Source organism: Sinohyriopsis cumingii, chromosome 5, assembly GCF_028554795.1.
Source record: "Sinohyriopsis cumingii isolate HCF-2022 chromosome 5, ASM2855479v2, whole genome shotgun sequence".
In the NCBI taxonomy this organism is placed as follows: Eukaryota; Metazoa; Mollusca; class Bivalvia; order Unionida; family Unionidae; genus Sinohyriopsis; species Sinohyriopsis cumingii.
The window spans coordinates 116,474,930-116,491,619 of NC_142965.1; the positions used below are offsets into that span (position 1 = coordinate 116,474,930).

At 34.8% G+C, this 16,690-nt stretch overlaps 1 protein-coding gene across 1 annotated transcript; it reads right to left on the reverse strand.

Annotated features, from left to right (window-relative positions):
* Positions 1-1,865: 1,865 nt before the first annotated feature.
* On the reverse strand, positions 1,866-12,069 carry LOC149800039 (neuronal acetylcholine receptor subunit alpha-2-like). Its single transcript, XM_089957174.1, has 5 exons — positions 11,890-12,069; positions 9,984-10,105; positions 4,748-4,884; positions 3,225-3,379; positions 1,866-2,597 (listed from the first exon to the last, which is right to left on the reverse strand). The coding sequence occupies exons 2-5, from the start codon at positions 10,093-10,095 to the stop codon at positions 2,195-2,197; spliced, it is 807 nt and encodes a 268-aa protein (XP_089813300.1). The 5' UTR covers positions 10,096-10,105; positions 11,890-12,069; the 3' UTR covers positions 1,866-2,194.
* Between the last annotated feature and the right edge of the window lie 4,621 nt (positions 12,070-16,690).

A 16,690-nucleotide genomic window follows, 5' to 3' on the forward strand; every position in this document is an offset into this window, starting at 1 on the left:
TTTGCCATATTGCCTGTCGTGCAAACCACATTTCAGCAGTAGAACGTTCGACACCTGCTGCTTCGGCGAGTTTATTAATCGCTGTTCTACCTTTCCAATATCCTCTTGGAGAATAATAAATCGATTCCATTATAATAATAATCGTTTGATTAATTACCAGCTCCTAATACAAGCTTACCTTTCATCGCGGATCTTACTAACCAATTAGCTAATGATTCCATGAAAGATTTATTCGTAATGGAATTTAGCGCATGAATTAATTTTACATCTGCGATATGTCTATGCCGTAGTTCTTTACTTTTATAAGCTACATCATGAGCATGACAGGCTTTATCAATTTCATTTATCGGATATTCACCAGGTCTTGGTTGATCTTGATTATCAAGTCTGATATCAAGTCTGGTTCCAGGGCCACAATAATTATATCCTGGGAGGTGTTTTTCTCCTGGGTATTTAGCCCACGGAGTCCCGGGTAGCTTTCCTAATTTTGCTGCAATATCACCTCCTCGTTTTTGTAATATTGTCTGGCATTGACTTATCACCTGACTGTGTCAGGGGAATACATTTAAATTTCTTTGTACCACATTGTTCACACTTACCTGTAAGTGCTGACCTATTATTTTTTATTGTAATAGTTGTTTGTGTACTTGTGGGGGTACGCGTCCTGCATTTCACACAATATAAATCCATATTTATTTATCTTTCATATAACATGAATGTAATTGATTTTTCTGCAACACGAAAGCATGAGCCAATCAAGCATCATGTTGCGCTACCAAATTCTGTCCGTATGATTATCACAGGTCCATCTGAAAGTGGTAAGACGCAACTGTTACTTAATTTGATAATGAGATGACTCAAGTGGGATAAGTTGTACATGGTTGCTCCGTCTTTAGATGACCAGCGGTGCTATTATGTACTTAAGGATCTTAATGAAAATGCAAAATCGTTAAACGAAAACTGAGACTATGTTGTTGAATTTATCACTGATATCGATTAAGCACCAAGTATTGATGATATTGATGGGTTTATTAACAATTTAGTCGTGTACGATGATGTAATGCTGGACAAATAGTCCAATCCAGGTAGAATATTTTCCCGAGGCAGACATAAAAACACAGATATGATTAATATAACCCAGCGGTATACACAAATTCCTAAAGTGATCAGGGATAATTGTAATATTCTTGCTGTGTTTAACGGAGGTGACACTCACACGTTACGAAATATTCAACAGACCTGCTGTAGCGGTGATATGGACATAAATAGGTTTATAAATTTATTTAGTCAAGCTCAGATATCCCCACATGGATTTATCACGATAAATTTACATGATCCTTGAACACGTTATCGAATTTGTCTTGATAAAAGTTTTGGATAACAGCAGCAGTTAGGCGCTGACTCAAACTTTTTTTTGCGATTTTCGAGGAAGGTTTATTTTGCGAAACGGAGAATGAATCAATTAGAGGTTGTTCAGCCTCTCTGCTGCTCCATGAATATCTTCTGTGTAAAAGATAACGTGAATTCGTTGTCTTGATTGAATATTATTATTGGATAGGCACTTGCTTGTATTTATTAAGGTGTCAGGTGCGTTTAGTAAGCAGAATACTGTCTGCAGTTTTCTTGTCTGTGTTAAAGTGTGTATCTTTGTGTGTGTTTGTGTGTGTCTTCGTATGTGTGTGTGTTTGTGTGCTGATCATAGAATGAATGAAAGACAGTGAGTGAGGGAACAGATTATTCTTCCTGTCCGGATCAGATACTGATCCCCTTGTTTCCACTAATGCCTAACGTTTGTATACAGTGACTGAAAATTGCAGGAAACAACAATTGTATGAGATATATGGAATACAATAACAAAAGCAAAATTAAAGCATACATCACTAAATATCAATTGATGTTTCTTTTATTGTATGAGAAACGCTATAAAAGATAATGCAAAAAAAGCAACAATAAAAAATAAGCAAGCGAACTGAAATGGGAATTGCTTAGCCGAAGCTGCTTCTTATATGTATTTGCTTGGAATAGAGACAAAAACGTACAAGGCTTTCATGCTTATAGATTTGATCGAATGTAATGTTCACGCTTCGGAAGGCATGGTCATCAACGAACCTCAAGGACATCCTAGCGACTAATATAAATATGGTTATGGGGATAGCCTTGCGCTTTATTTCTTGTGTCGACGCCTTCTCCTGTGCTATTTGGTGTTATAGCGATACTTTGAATTTTCTGTGATAATGATCGTAAATGTGGCGATCTGGTAGGGGTTAGGGCAGCATTTAAAAGTCTCCTGATCCACTTCCGCGCTAGTGCTTTTCACTTGAAATTCATCGGTGTAGACTCGTCTAAAATCTGACAAGTCTATCTGCGATGAAGGGGTCGCAAGTTTAATTTCTGTGGCGTCATACGTCCAAGACCCAAACTTGAGTTTACAGACCAGTTCATTGAATCCGAGAAGACGAGCTATTCGGACGGCTTCCGTCGCTTGTTGGCCTGTTTCGCACAAACTCTTGAGATGGAGCTCAGGTTCATAGAATACGGATCCATTACTGTAAACATCGGCTATCGTGTCTGATATTGGTTTCTCGGCGTCACCGTCGCTGGAAGCAGACAGAACACAAATCATACTCGATGTAGGCTACGACATTGATAATTATAATGATTTTACAGGCCGATGTATATATGTACTAGTCGAGCAATGTTTATCGTTGAGATGCATTTATTATTACAAAAATGCATGATTCCATTCAGAAAATGATGTAATATATCGCTATCTCGTTATGCTAAAAAGCGGTGGTTGCAACATACAGCCGCGTGTCCCAGTTCTTGTATCTAACTTGACTTAAAGAGACATCACTGCTCTTGCTATGACGCTTGCTATAAAAATGTCCTACTACAAAAATTCATGAGAGTAGACGCATTCTATAATGTACAATTTGATTAATTCGTTTGTTTCTGTGACTTCTGGGTAAAATATTAAAACCGTTTGATGCTTACACATGCAATAAGAAAGTATCAATACTAGTTTTATTTACATGGCAAGGAGATTGGAGGTAGGTTTTACAATGACATAAATTAGGACACCTTTAGCAAAATACGACTTGATACCACTTTAAGACGTTTAATTGGAACACTATGACACAGGTTTAGAAAAACGTAAGCTGACGATGTTACTAAATTAACTTCCGAATGATATTATATAGTTTACACCATAGAAAGTGGCTTACTTGTTGTACAAATCGATATCCGGAATCCAGATAAAGTCCGCTGGCATATGAATCATCTTGACTTGATGGAAGTCGGATGGATCCCATGATAGTCTTTCGTCTGTCCAGGTCATCGATACCCATGAATGAGTTTCGATAATCCTTTCCTTAGTATCCTGGTAACAAAAATATATGCATGTACATGCTGTTGATCAATACCGTTGGATCATAAATCTACGCAGAGAAGAACAATTATACAGATGCTGTAATTGTTTTAGATCTTTTATATGAGTGGAGCTTATTGTCAAGGGCAGATCCATATTTTTTTCCACGGAGGCCTTTTTTCTATTTTTTGAATTAAAAAATGTTCGTTTCGGGGTAAAAGTTGGATTTTATTTAATCCCAAGAACCCCATGTAATTCCGCTATAAAAACGTTGAAGGATTAACGACAAGTTTAACTGACGAGTTGCCCACCACCAAAGCAGACGGGATGAACGATTTTCCCATGCAGTTCAAGTATCTCTTGCATCTTTTTTTGTTACCTGCATCCAAGAAGATCAATGAAAACTAAAGATTATTCGTCTCCAAAATGTATATTTCAATAGGTCATAGCTTTGAAATTTTCGCTTCTTTGCGGACTCATCCACGACTGCCACATTTTAAACTATTAACGTTCCAGACCATTAAACCACGGAAGTGTACACGGATATGAATGTATTTACTCGTATTGTTGTGGTTAGTGCTTCAGATGGTGTTTATGTGTTTTATTATTTATATTACCGTTCCGGAGGTCTATGTGGTTAGAGCGTCTGTCGGGGAGGGCGAGGGTTAGAACCCCAGCTAAGTCATACGAAAGACTTATAAAAATGGTATTAGCAGCTGCATGCCGTGGTGTTTAACTTTATGATAGTTGTGTTAGAACTGCATTGACGGGTGTAAAGATACTGTGACTGTGTGAGACATGATGCCACACGTCTGCAGTGAGATACCCCAGTGCTAGACATTACTATAGATATCATTAGAAACTGTCACACTGCAGAGATCGTATCGATTTTATTCAAACTGTTAAAGCTACGTCAAAAATCTAACACACACACACACACCTTTGGTATTAATCACGCGTTTCGTGCGTCAACTCTGGAGCAAACGAACTTTATATACTCAGACATGCACACATAATCTTTTATTTCGCCATTAATTAGAGGTCATACGTAAATTTTAAAAAAATGTTCTTTAGCTATGTAATTTGTACATGCTCACTAGATGCCATTGCAGGAACAGGAAGAGTGCTAATACGGTTGTTGCATTGTCAATATGGTAATGATGGTAGTTGCATAGTAATACAAACACATACAATAACAATCACAGCGATAACATTATGGTGGTAATAGTAGTGGTAGCAGTAACAGCTGTAGTAGGAGGTGATGAAAGAGGAGGAGGTAGATGAGAGAAGGTGAATGAGCGTCAGGAATGCTAATACTAGTGATGGTGGTGAGGGCGGTGATGGTACATATCATATGAAAACATAATACTCAGTACTCACCACGCTATCGAGGTTGAGCAGTGAAAGCGACATGCTGACTTGTAGAGGGGACTCATCATAAGGTTCCGGCTTCACGCTCTGGACGTAATCTTCTAAAAGCATTTTCATCAGCCTTTCTCGCGCTCTCGTGCCAGGACCTGGAGGAGATTTATTCACAAATGTAAGCCACGTATAGTCTGTCTGTCTATCTCTGTATCTCTGTTTCTCTCTCTCTCTCTCTCTCTCTCTCTCTCTCTCTCTCTCTCTCTCTCTCTCTCTCTCTCTATATATATATATATATATATATATATATAGACACACAAACAGTGGATAATGAGAACAAAAATAATAACTTAGACCTTTTCTATTTTAATGTTCACTAGATTGTTAATGCAACTAACGTCCACTCATTTTTTCCTTAAATTAAATGACAGCTAAGCACTGATTTTGTCCGCGACACTGCTTTCATCTAGAATTATGTTTTCTTCCATAAAAGTGATATAAAATTAATTTATAAAAAACGACATTCGTTTATACAGTATACTGTGCCTTATATAGTATACTGCCTCCATGCATTATATAATGTAATGTATGTATTTTATTGTATACTCTGTATGTATTATATATTATACAGCCTCGAATTATTATATAGTGTACTTTGTCCATCCATGATACAATATACTGTCTCTATATATTTGACATAACCTATCTCTATATATTGTATATTATGTCGTGTCTTTATTATACTGTACACTGTCTCAATGAATAGTATAGTGCACCATATTAGGTATTATACAGTATACATATTATATAGTATTTTATTATATGCTCATTTTGTTTCTCCGGTAACTTTAGATTGTCTGAATTGTGCAGTAATTTTTCATATTACAAGGCTTCATAATGCACAACACGTGTGTTTCAAATAGTATCGTATATTAGGAACTACTTTGTCAAAAAGGCATGTACAATTTTGTATTAGTATTAGACTCGTCAGATTTTGGTTGATTAGATTTGTTTGTGAATGAAATAAATAAGCAGTTTCGTCCACTGGAAAGTAGAGATGATAAAATTAACTATGTGGATGAGTTCAAGGAGTCACAAAGAAAACTTTCAATGAAGCAAATAATGAACGTGATATTCGCAATGTCAACAACACTCGCAAGAGTCACATTAATTGAAACTGTCATTCTGATCATTAAACAGTTATTTAGGAGAATACAGAATGGTTCCGACTATGACCAATTCTCTCTAAGGTCTATACACATAGCATAGGAAACATATTGAGGCCAAAGACTATCACATTTCTAACAGATACGTACCATTTTACAAGTCAGTCAACAAACTAAATTCAAGAAATAAATGAACCTGAAGGTTTTGCTAGGAAACTAAGAGCTTCAGAGCCATACGCCAAGACGACGAAAAAGTATTATTTCCGCTGTCTAGATGGACAGTCACATAATAGCTGCTTTCCCCTTTTAACTATTTTGATAAAGCAGCGATCATGACAGGGCATAAACATACGAATTCTTCAGATGGTAATTATAATGGAATTAAATATACTTTCATTTATATATCTTGAATTTCATCAAAATTTACTTTGTTAATTAGTTACGCAAATCCGAATGACATGAACTATGTCAAAGCTTGATGCAGGTCCGGAAATTATTCTATTGTTTCGACTAATTTCCAACTGAAATCCCATTCTCCATCCTACAATCAGAACGAAATAAATGTGACATAGCGCCTTTTGATAATTTGAATTAGAATGTATATGTTTCGCAAATTATGATTCCAAACTATCAATAACAGAACAGAAACAGATGTGCGGTTGATTCAGTGGTGGTCCACTGTTCAAATCACACGTACATTGTACGGATTGACGGAGCTTTAAAAATACCAGCTCATCACAAACAGAAAAGCAAAATTGAGTTGGCTCAACAGAAAAACAAAGTTCATGCATTCCATACCAACTGGAGCAGCTGTTTCAGTGCCCACTAATTCAAAATATGACTCTAATAATTTCAATGTTTAATATACCAAAACAAGAATTTGTTTAAATTTATGTCGAGCTCGCGACGGATTAAAGGTCGATGGTCGGTGTTATATGCGCATAATATTGTTCCTACGTCTTGATGAATCTACGGTTGTGCATTTATTTTGGAATACAGCATACACTCAATTACTTTGTTTCTTGTAGTGTATTCCTCCTTACTGCATTCAAAATGAAATAGGCGTTAAATTACATAACGTCTTTTTGATAATTGCAATTGAAAGACTTCATATTTTCCCACATTATGATTTCAAACATTCAATGACAGAAACAGAAACACATTTGCAGATGTAAACACGCTTCTCCCGCGCCACTTCAATCCGATGTATTTCATGTATAATTTGCACAGATGGATCCAGTAAAAAATCACAAAGTTTCGTCGAATCGAAACAAAATACTCAAATATATTCATCCCAGATCAAATGGAAAAGTTGTTGCAATGCGCATTCATCCACAATATGACTGCACGTTTCAATTTTAACTAATCACGTCATTTTTTTCGAGAGTTGTGTCGAAATTTATCTGGGCGGAGTTATGTGCGCATTAATAATGATGTTATTGTGTAATGACAAATCTGCGCTTGTGTATTTAGTTTGGAATACGGCATTCATTCATTTACGTTGTTTCTTGTAGTGTATTTTGTTTATGTAATTAAACCTTAGTTAGAATAAAACAAATGAGCACATAATAAAAAGGCTACTCCATTTGTATGGGAAAATATGAACTCGTTTTGTCGGAAGGATATATTGCACTCCCAAGGTCGTGCAGTATTCCATCCCAAAACTCGTTCATATTCAGTAACCTATAATTATTTGAGAGTAAGATAATGTTGTTAATGATTCCAGTTCGTCTATACAGTATTGACGTCTGCTCTCTATCAGTCTCTGTTCGTGCTATAAACGAAGTAACTCTTATGAAAAATGTAACTCTGTTCGTCATTTTCTCACGAATTTCATCAAGCATCACCCGGGAAGCGCCAGTTTTATTTTGAAGTCTGCCTCTACGCTAGTTAACAACGGCCAGCCGGGAAGGTGTTGAGCCTGGATGTTGTGTTTTTAAGCTCCGATGTTTCAAAAAAAAAACATTAACTTCTGATTGCAATTTTTTTCTGTTGATTGTGTATAAACGAATTTGGAACTTACAATGTGGTCAGAAAACCGCACTGTGGTTCATTTGTGATATTTTCGCGTATTAGTGTCCATTACTTATTTCCTTATTATATGTTGTCGAATCTGGTCAGTATTAACATGCACGAACTTATCATCCAGAAATATAGCAGATTGAAAGACTAATGAATGAACATTTTTATACACTATTCAAAATAATTACAGTAACAATATTCGCGACTACTTTAGAATACATATGAACTTGTTCAACATCAACAGGAAATGATGGAAATTTACAACCTTTGAAGCCATAACCTATTAAATCTCCAGTTCTGTGTACATGTAGTTAACGTAATTCTACAAAGGATATCTATTAACGTAATTCTACAAAGGATATCTATTTGAAGCCAAGGGAAATAAGAAGCGACATTGTAATAGCGATCAGTGTAGGCATATTGGATAGTACTGTTTATTTCATTTTGTGGGAACATGTTAAACAAACAATTTTAAAGTGACTTGCCGAAAAAGTGTGATTTCTTTATTCATTGTTTCTATAAAAGCAAAATCTCTCTATCGTATTAAAATCACAACAATTAAACTTTATATTTTTGTTAAACACCCAAATTCTTTGCTCGGAAATCTTTAGTCTCTCCCAATACACATATGTGATTAAGTTTTAGCAGCTTAGACTTTGAATAGTAGTCGGCATTGTGTAAAACGTAAAATGAGCATCGATGCACTATGAACTGCAGTTGAGTCAACAGGTAAGTTTCACGCGCTGTTGTGAAGGTCCAGTATTACATCATTCTTTGCTGTGACTTCTAATTGGGGCAATAAAACGTAATCCGTCCACTACAAGCCATTATGTGGAGAATGCATGACGACCACGATATTATGTTCTTGACGGACACATCGTAAAAAAGATTAAGGTCCACCATGGGAGCCTGGATTTTCCGAAAACCACTAAGCCTGAACTGTATGTATGCATTGTTATGTGTATTTAATTTGCATTCTATTTTAGTTTTTATAATATAATTTTTTCATTATATGTCATTGATAATGTAACATTGTATGTTGTACTTGACCATGTCCAAAATCAAGTTCATTTTCTACTTGACCTGAATCATTTATTCTTTTTTTTAATTCTTTGAGCAGCTAATATATAGCTAACTATTTTCCCTATGGAATGGTTTAAGTATCCGTATTATTATTTTTGATGAGACTAGGATATTGCCTCACATTTTGTATTATAATGATTAGTAAGATTTTATTTTGAAAACATTAGAAGACCTTCTAGAAGGAAATTTTCTAGTAGGTAATAGTTTTTGTTGTTTAGATAAGGTTAATTGTGACCTAAGGAATTGTGGAGGACGATATAATCTTGTTTTCTAGAAATTCTTTATTTGTGCTTGAGAATCAGATCAGAATCAATTATATTATTGTTGTGTTCAGTAATTAATTTTTGCTGAAATTTATTATTCAAAAAATTTATTCACTGAACAGAGAACGCGCTTTTCAAAAATAAGATTCTTGGAAATAAAGACTTTGAATTATAGTGAAATTTCAGAAAAGGATATATTCATGGATTGTATTATTGTGATCCAACAAAAGACTGTTGGCACATTAGCACTACACTGGACACCAGAGGCACATCAACACTTCCAGCGTTGGATTTAATTTGGATTTCCGTTAACGATTATTAAGAATTTTGTTATCTAGGATTTGTGTCTGTAATTCTAGGATTATTAGGGATTAAATTCGCAAAACCGTAAGTTCCTTTTTAACTGTATCAGTTGGTATTCAAGGGACATGAATTATTTGTTGAATTTTACAAATCTTGTTGCTTCTCACTCTTTAACATTACTTGTTTTAAGACCATTGAGTCGTAATAGTATGTATGTATGTATGTTTGTATGTATGTATGTATGTATGTATGTATGTATGTATGTGTGTGTGTGTATGTATGTATGTATGTATGCATGCATGCATGTATGTATGTATGTATGTATGTATGTATGTATGTATGTACCCATGCATGCATGCAGGTAATGTATGTATGTATGTATGTATGTATGTATGCATGCATGCATGCATGTATTACTTCTTCTGTCAGAGACGCTTCGATCGAGAAGTCCCTTTGGAGATAAATGGATCGTGGATGCCTGAACGCTGACCAGAAAGATAGCGGTTGTCAGAGGGATTAAGCCTTTCATGGTTGGTTATCTGCGAAAATAACAAAACAATCAAAGCAGGAACAAATTGTCATTGTACCGGTAGTTCGCTAGTTTCAGTCAGTATCGAATTTATCGAAAATTACCGATTAATCATGTGGCCGTTTCCTTTACAAAACGGCTGTATCTTGATGATGAATATTATAAATATTATTATATTTATGATACTTTAGTCACATGTTTGTCACAGTATCCAAATATAATAATATGAGACATTCGTGCGATATCCAGCTAAGGAAAATTAATTTTAAAAACTTAAAATCAAACACGTCATCTTTTTGTTATCTACTTCAGAAAATGAGTGTGATACGTGCATTATTCCATTACAAGACTGTTAATCATCCTAGGATTTTCAGAAGCACGGATGATATCCGTCCGAACTTTATATAATTTGTCATGTCCACTAAACAGTTTCTACTTTGTTGAGCTAGTGTGTTTTATATTTACCCACCGTCTCTGATGATTATTTTGCCCTGGCATTGTCGTCCCCGTCAAAGTTCTTCTGCCTTTCGTTAATATCCTGTCGAGTGTCAGCACGATGTCTATGGCAATATCAGCTATAGCGTAAGCATTTCAGTTTAATTATAGTTTTAGATTACAACCCATAAAACCATTAACATATACATATCCAATTCATCTTCTATACGATACTAGCAATTTAAACTGTGGGAGAGGGGCTTTGATGGGATTCTTTTGAGCTGGAATGTTTTCTTTTTTTATTTATCGAATATATAAGGTGTGGCATTTTGCATTCAATCAGAGCAAGCTTTTGTTTCAAGGCTGTTAAGAAACGATAATTAAACGAAAATGTGTCAGGCACATGCCCTTCATAATTAAATTGTTTGTCCGAATATAACTGCGGTATACCGTGGTACGTATCGCGGTACGTTCCCAAATTCCGCGGTAAAAATAATTTCGTGGTACCCAGTATTAGTTTCAAATGTCTTTTAAGACCAAACAATATCATAATAATGAATTTACTGATAATATAATCGTTTCTGAAATAATTTTCTTTGCTTAACTACAAAGAAATCGTATTAGAAAAATGAAATCCAGTATTGTCACTAGCAAGTACAAGTACTAACTTATTTTATCCATTTTAAAATATATTTACACAAACATTAAAAAATGTAAAATGTGTGAAAACTTAGATCTTATGATAATCCAGTGGATATTCTGCTAATGAGAAATACAATTATTTACTTTTTATATTTATCTCAGGTTCCAGGCTACAAAGAATGGCATTACATCAAGCATGTAGTAAATTCATTCATAATTAAGTTGGGATTTAAAGATTGTATTTGCATGGTATGTGCATGAACATCAAACTGTTTCCATAATATGTTCTAGTCTTTATTCACCTTTAAAACGTAAGTTATATAACAAGATTTTGTGCCATGTACATGTTATAATTGCCCAAATTAGTAACCCAAGAAAATATAAAGTCAACCAGCTTGTTTTACCTCTCCACAAATGTGTTATGTACCAAAGAAAACAGTTGTCATTTTAAAATATTCAATTAACTTTATTTACAATTTTATTGCTTTCCTTTGAAATTGGCATGCATACAAATTTAATTTTTACCCATTGCATCATATTTTGGCAGACACCTTTCCTCGCGAAAAATTGTAAAGATGCATTCAAAAAATTGAAACAACCAGATATTTACAGAGGTTAACTTTTCAAGACATGAACTTTCCAAAAGTTTTTGGTTTATAAGTGGCTTGTAACCTTTTGAAATTTGCATTGACCTATCTTTGCAAAAAGAGTACTCACCAGAACAATGTGGAAGATATTCTACACAGAGAAGGGTTTTGTCTTTGTAGAGCTCGTAGAGTCCTGTTATGCCCTGGTTTCATGCGGAGACTGTGTGTGTTTCTATTAAGCCGAAATATTTGTAAGCTTCTTAAAGTAGTAGGGTAAACGTGCCGCCAGATCAGTCCGCCATGTTGACGGATGAATGAGCACACATTCAGATGGGAAGAGCTGCAGATTCGTTAAGTCATGTCAATAATATGTAACCATTGAAAGGGTTGTCTCGCCTTATTGACTGATTGGTGGACTGGTTAACGTTTCGAAAGACTGCGTTCGGTCAAAATGTATTATGAAGGTAATATGCTTGTATAGGCTCGTGTCTTCTAAATGTCAGTTAGATTTAGCCACACATGAAGAGGTGCAGCTTCAAACTTGTAATGGTTATTCTTATAAACGAAGGAAAATTTACTGCACTCGTAGAATATAACTATTTCTTTCGTTCTAGTTTATAAAGCGGGTTTATCAGTGCAAGATGGCTATTGGTAACCTTCTATCCCAATTGTAGAGGACAAAGGATGAGGACATCTCACCTGTTTCAGATGACAAGAAGCAGATCGTAAATTCTCACAGTGGACTGAAATTGTATAGATCCGATGTTATGTTTGGAAGCAATTATACTCTTCAGATGATATCATTTCACTAATTATAAAGTCAGAACAAAAATAATTTGTTAAAACATAGTTGTCACTGGATTGAAACATGTAATTCCCACACTTTAAATGACATTCGTATCAATACATATTTCCTTAAAGGTAACACAAAACATTTAACACAGTGCAGTATTTCTCTACCTGATCCATTAGTATGCTACCCTGACAACTCACCCCATTATCCCTCGACAACTTTGACAAGTAAATGAATACTTAAATTTGGCACAGGATCTAACGACAAACAACTAAAATGCATTTGCTGCTTGGTAAAACATTATGAAAATATAAATCCTTATATATTTTATTATCGATTTGAATCTGATTAAAACTATTTAAGCGACAAGGTGGACGCTTCTTTAGGGTTCAGTATTGTAAATTCCGATGAAACATATTATATCAAAACAAAGATAAAATTACACATCAAAACACACACATTTTTCAGTCTTATCTAAATCTAAAGTAAAAAAGGGTAAAACACACACACACACACACACACACACACACACACACACAATCAGAAAAAGTAAGTAAAACGTTAAGTTAAATTTTTTCCATATCTATGAAATACACACACACGTTTACACACACACACACACACACACACACACACACACACCCAATGAATGTTAAGAAAAACATAAATCGTAAATAATATTCTGTCCATATTATACACTCTAAATATATTGTACAAAAACCAACTCTCAATGCAAATCTACACACACATTTCCCTAACTTTCATTTTTAATGTAAATAAACAATTAATCACACTCGAAATTATTTATATATTATTTACTTTGAATTCACTGCATACAAAAATTTTGCACACGCTCATATTCACACACACACGCACATGCACTGAAATATTCTTAATCTTATTTGAATTTAAAGCAAAGAATTAACCATCTAAAGAACTGCAAACAACAAACCCTGAGTTTTTAATCAAAAATAGTAAAAGCTGTTACTTTAAAAATAATTTACGTAAAACACACACGATTCTTGTATTTGATGTATATCGAGAATTCGAAGTATCGAACCCCGTACGAAGAACATGTGTTCTGGCTATCTTGGAGAAAAAGAAATACAGTGTTTGGCAATAAGTTTACAGCAAATGGTGACTTATCGAGGGAGGTACTGCATGAATTGTACTAAGGATAAGGAAATATAGCAATGCAAGCAAGGATTTGCTCCTTTACACAAATACTCTATACAATCCTTTTGAACTAAGTACGCATGCACCTGCTGACCAAACCATGGAACCTGCAGCTTGGACTACCATTATCTTGCAGAATAAAAATAAAGTGAATCATTATCCGTACATGAATGGTTTAGATTCGAAGCTTCAGTTCATTGCGACGTAATTATTATTCGTTTTTTATTCTTCATACCAGACGAATTCTTACTTCATACTACAATGTGGCAGCCTAAATGATTCCATAGACTTCATATATGTGCTTAGACTGAAATATGGTTGGTTATATAAATCTTATCTAACCACTCCCAAAGTATACAAAGTTTGAAAGAGGGTAAAAGATGAGTCATTCCTTCTTTCAATATTAGACATCCGCGTGTTGTTATCGCATTCGTTCGCCATGCTACCCAAGCATTCCGATGTTTCAAAAGCGAACTCATGTCCACTATTAGTGAGATTCCTTGCTGGTCATATGACTTTCATTTTTAATAACAGCTGGTCGAACCGAAATGCAACAATTTCTGAAGATTGGTTTCTTATGCATGCCATATGCTTTTTCGGCAAAAGAGGTGAGTGTTGTAGTGAAGAAAGGGCAGCACAATTACACTGTTTTAATTTGCAATGGACGATTTTAATATGAGGCTGTACATTTTGATCGGTAATCACACAGGTGTGGTTAGGGCATGTTGTAGTCATTATTATGGTGTATGGCGTAGGTATACATAAAACTTCACATAAAATGACATGGAAACAGGGACGAAAAGTAGTCCGCAGAATTTATTTTCTTATTGAGTTTGCTTTATTTGGATTCTAAGACTGAACGACGACGCAATATTTATACAAATAAAATGAACAATTAATGTAACCACGAGTGCACGTAACTATTGACAAAAACAGGCACAGTGGACATCATGGACAACGATGACATATTTATAACAGAGAGAGTAAATTATCAATAGAAACTAACGAAACACACAATTGTTTGGATAAAAAAAAACACGGAGACTGTGAACATTGATACATAAAGGACAAAGAGGATACATTTGCACATCTACGTTGGACTATCAATACAAACTAATGTATGCTATTAACAAAAACAGGGAGTCCGAGGACATTAGTGCTAAATTGGCTACGAGGACATGTTAACACATTTCGTCTCAACTATCATAACAGACTAAGGATGCATACTATTAAGAAAAGTATTGGCGACTGTGGACATTGCTTCAGCGTGGACAATGAGGAATGTTTACACATCTTGTCTGAACTATTAATACAAATTAAGGACGCACACTATTAACATCATCATTGAGACTGAACAATGATGCACACAGGCAAGATGACATGTCTACACATATAGCCGAAACTATCAACACACTATTAAAACAAGCGTGTTGACATTGGTTGATCATGAACATTGAGGACATGATACACATCGAGTCTGAACTATCAATACAAACTTAGGACGAGCACTATTGAGGACATCACGGAGACCGTAGAGAAAGTTGCATCATGCACAAGTGGACGTCACAGAACTTGTATTAACAAAAACACAATCCTAATGAGTCCGTACATGAACGGTTCCGATTATGATGTTTAATGCAAGCAGATGTAATAGTGGTTAGTTCTTTAATCCTAGACCCTTTCCAGAAACAAATGTCGATGATCAGGTCCCTAACTAATACATTAATTGTTAATTGCTAATTTATACAGAAACGTTGAAGTATGGTGGTTCCATACTTTTACATACATGCAGTGCAGTAGTAAACTCATGCGATATTTCACGTATTACGTACATTATCAACATATTCCACAATAGTAGGAAAGTATCATATGATTCATGATATCTCAAACTGATTCAGTTTTGTCATTATTACAGCGCTTATACTATTTCGATTGCTTTAATTTTATATCATATTTATTAAGAAAAGCCTGTTTGCTAAATCGTCAAAGATTATTGAATGCACATGTGCACACCGATAGTGTATATCATAAAGACCGGGAGACTCACTCAATAATTTACAAAAACATGGAGAACGTAAACAATGGTTAATTACGAGAAATCAGGTCATATTTACAAAAATAGTCTCAATAACAAATGAAAACTGAGCACTCGTTGTTTGAACAAAACATGAAGACAACATATATCAGCATATATTAGTAGAACACGGACAATCAGGATATTTTTACACAACTAGCGTGAATTATCAGTTAAAATAGACAGCAAAACAAACTATTGGCACAATACATGTTGACGAGGCATAATGGAATACAGCAGACGTTCGGACCATACTTATACAGTCTAAAGTATCAATTATAACTAAGTGCTAATATCATTATTTACATAAAATGACACTTTGATATCACAAACAGCAATGTCTCACATTATCCTGCAAAACGAAAATGAAAAATAGCCATTATTAAGCCTTTTATGAGCGGGTCGTATTCAGGGATTTAGTGCACTCAGCGTATTTTGAAATTTAAAAAAAATCAACGAACAGATCATTATTCCGTCTCAGTATTAAAGGGCGACCGCATTATGATAATTTCTGATCTAGGTAATATTTATTTTGATACTTCAGACATCATGGCGACAGTCCCTTGATTCCATAAATCGACTCAGAAGTGTGTGAGGCGGAAAAAAATAAGGTCATGCTCTGTTTAGGTTTTTCAGATGTTCGTAATCTTCACCATCATCACAGATTCAACATGCTGCTAATCTGTCCTTTATAATCTGCAAAATGGTAATTAAATTTATTAACTCACACGCTGGTCGTTTTCTTCTGTTATTGCGTTGTTCTTAATTGAATTTTTGAATGTTTTCTTGTATTTACTACAAATGTTAAAAGTTTCTAAAAGTTAAAACTAATGCATACTATTACTATTAAAATAAGGACTGGACGTGTTCCTGATACTCGCGTGACAG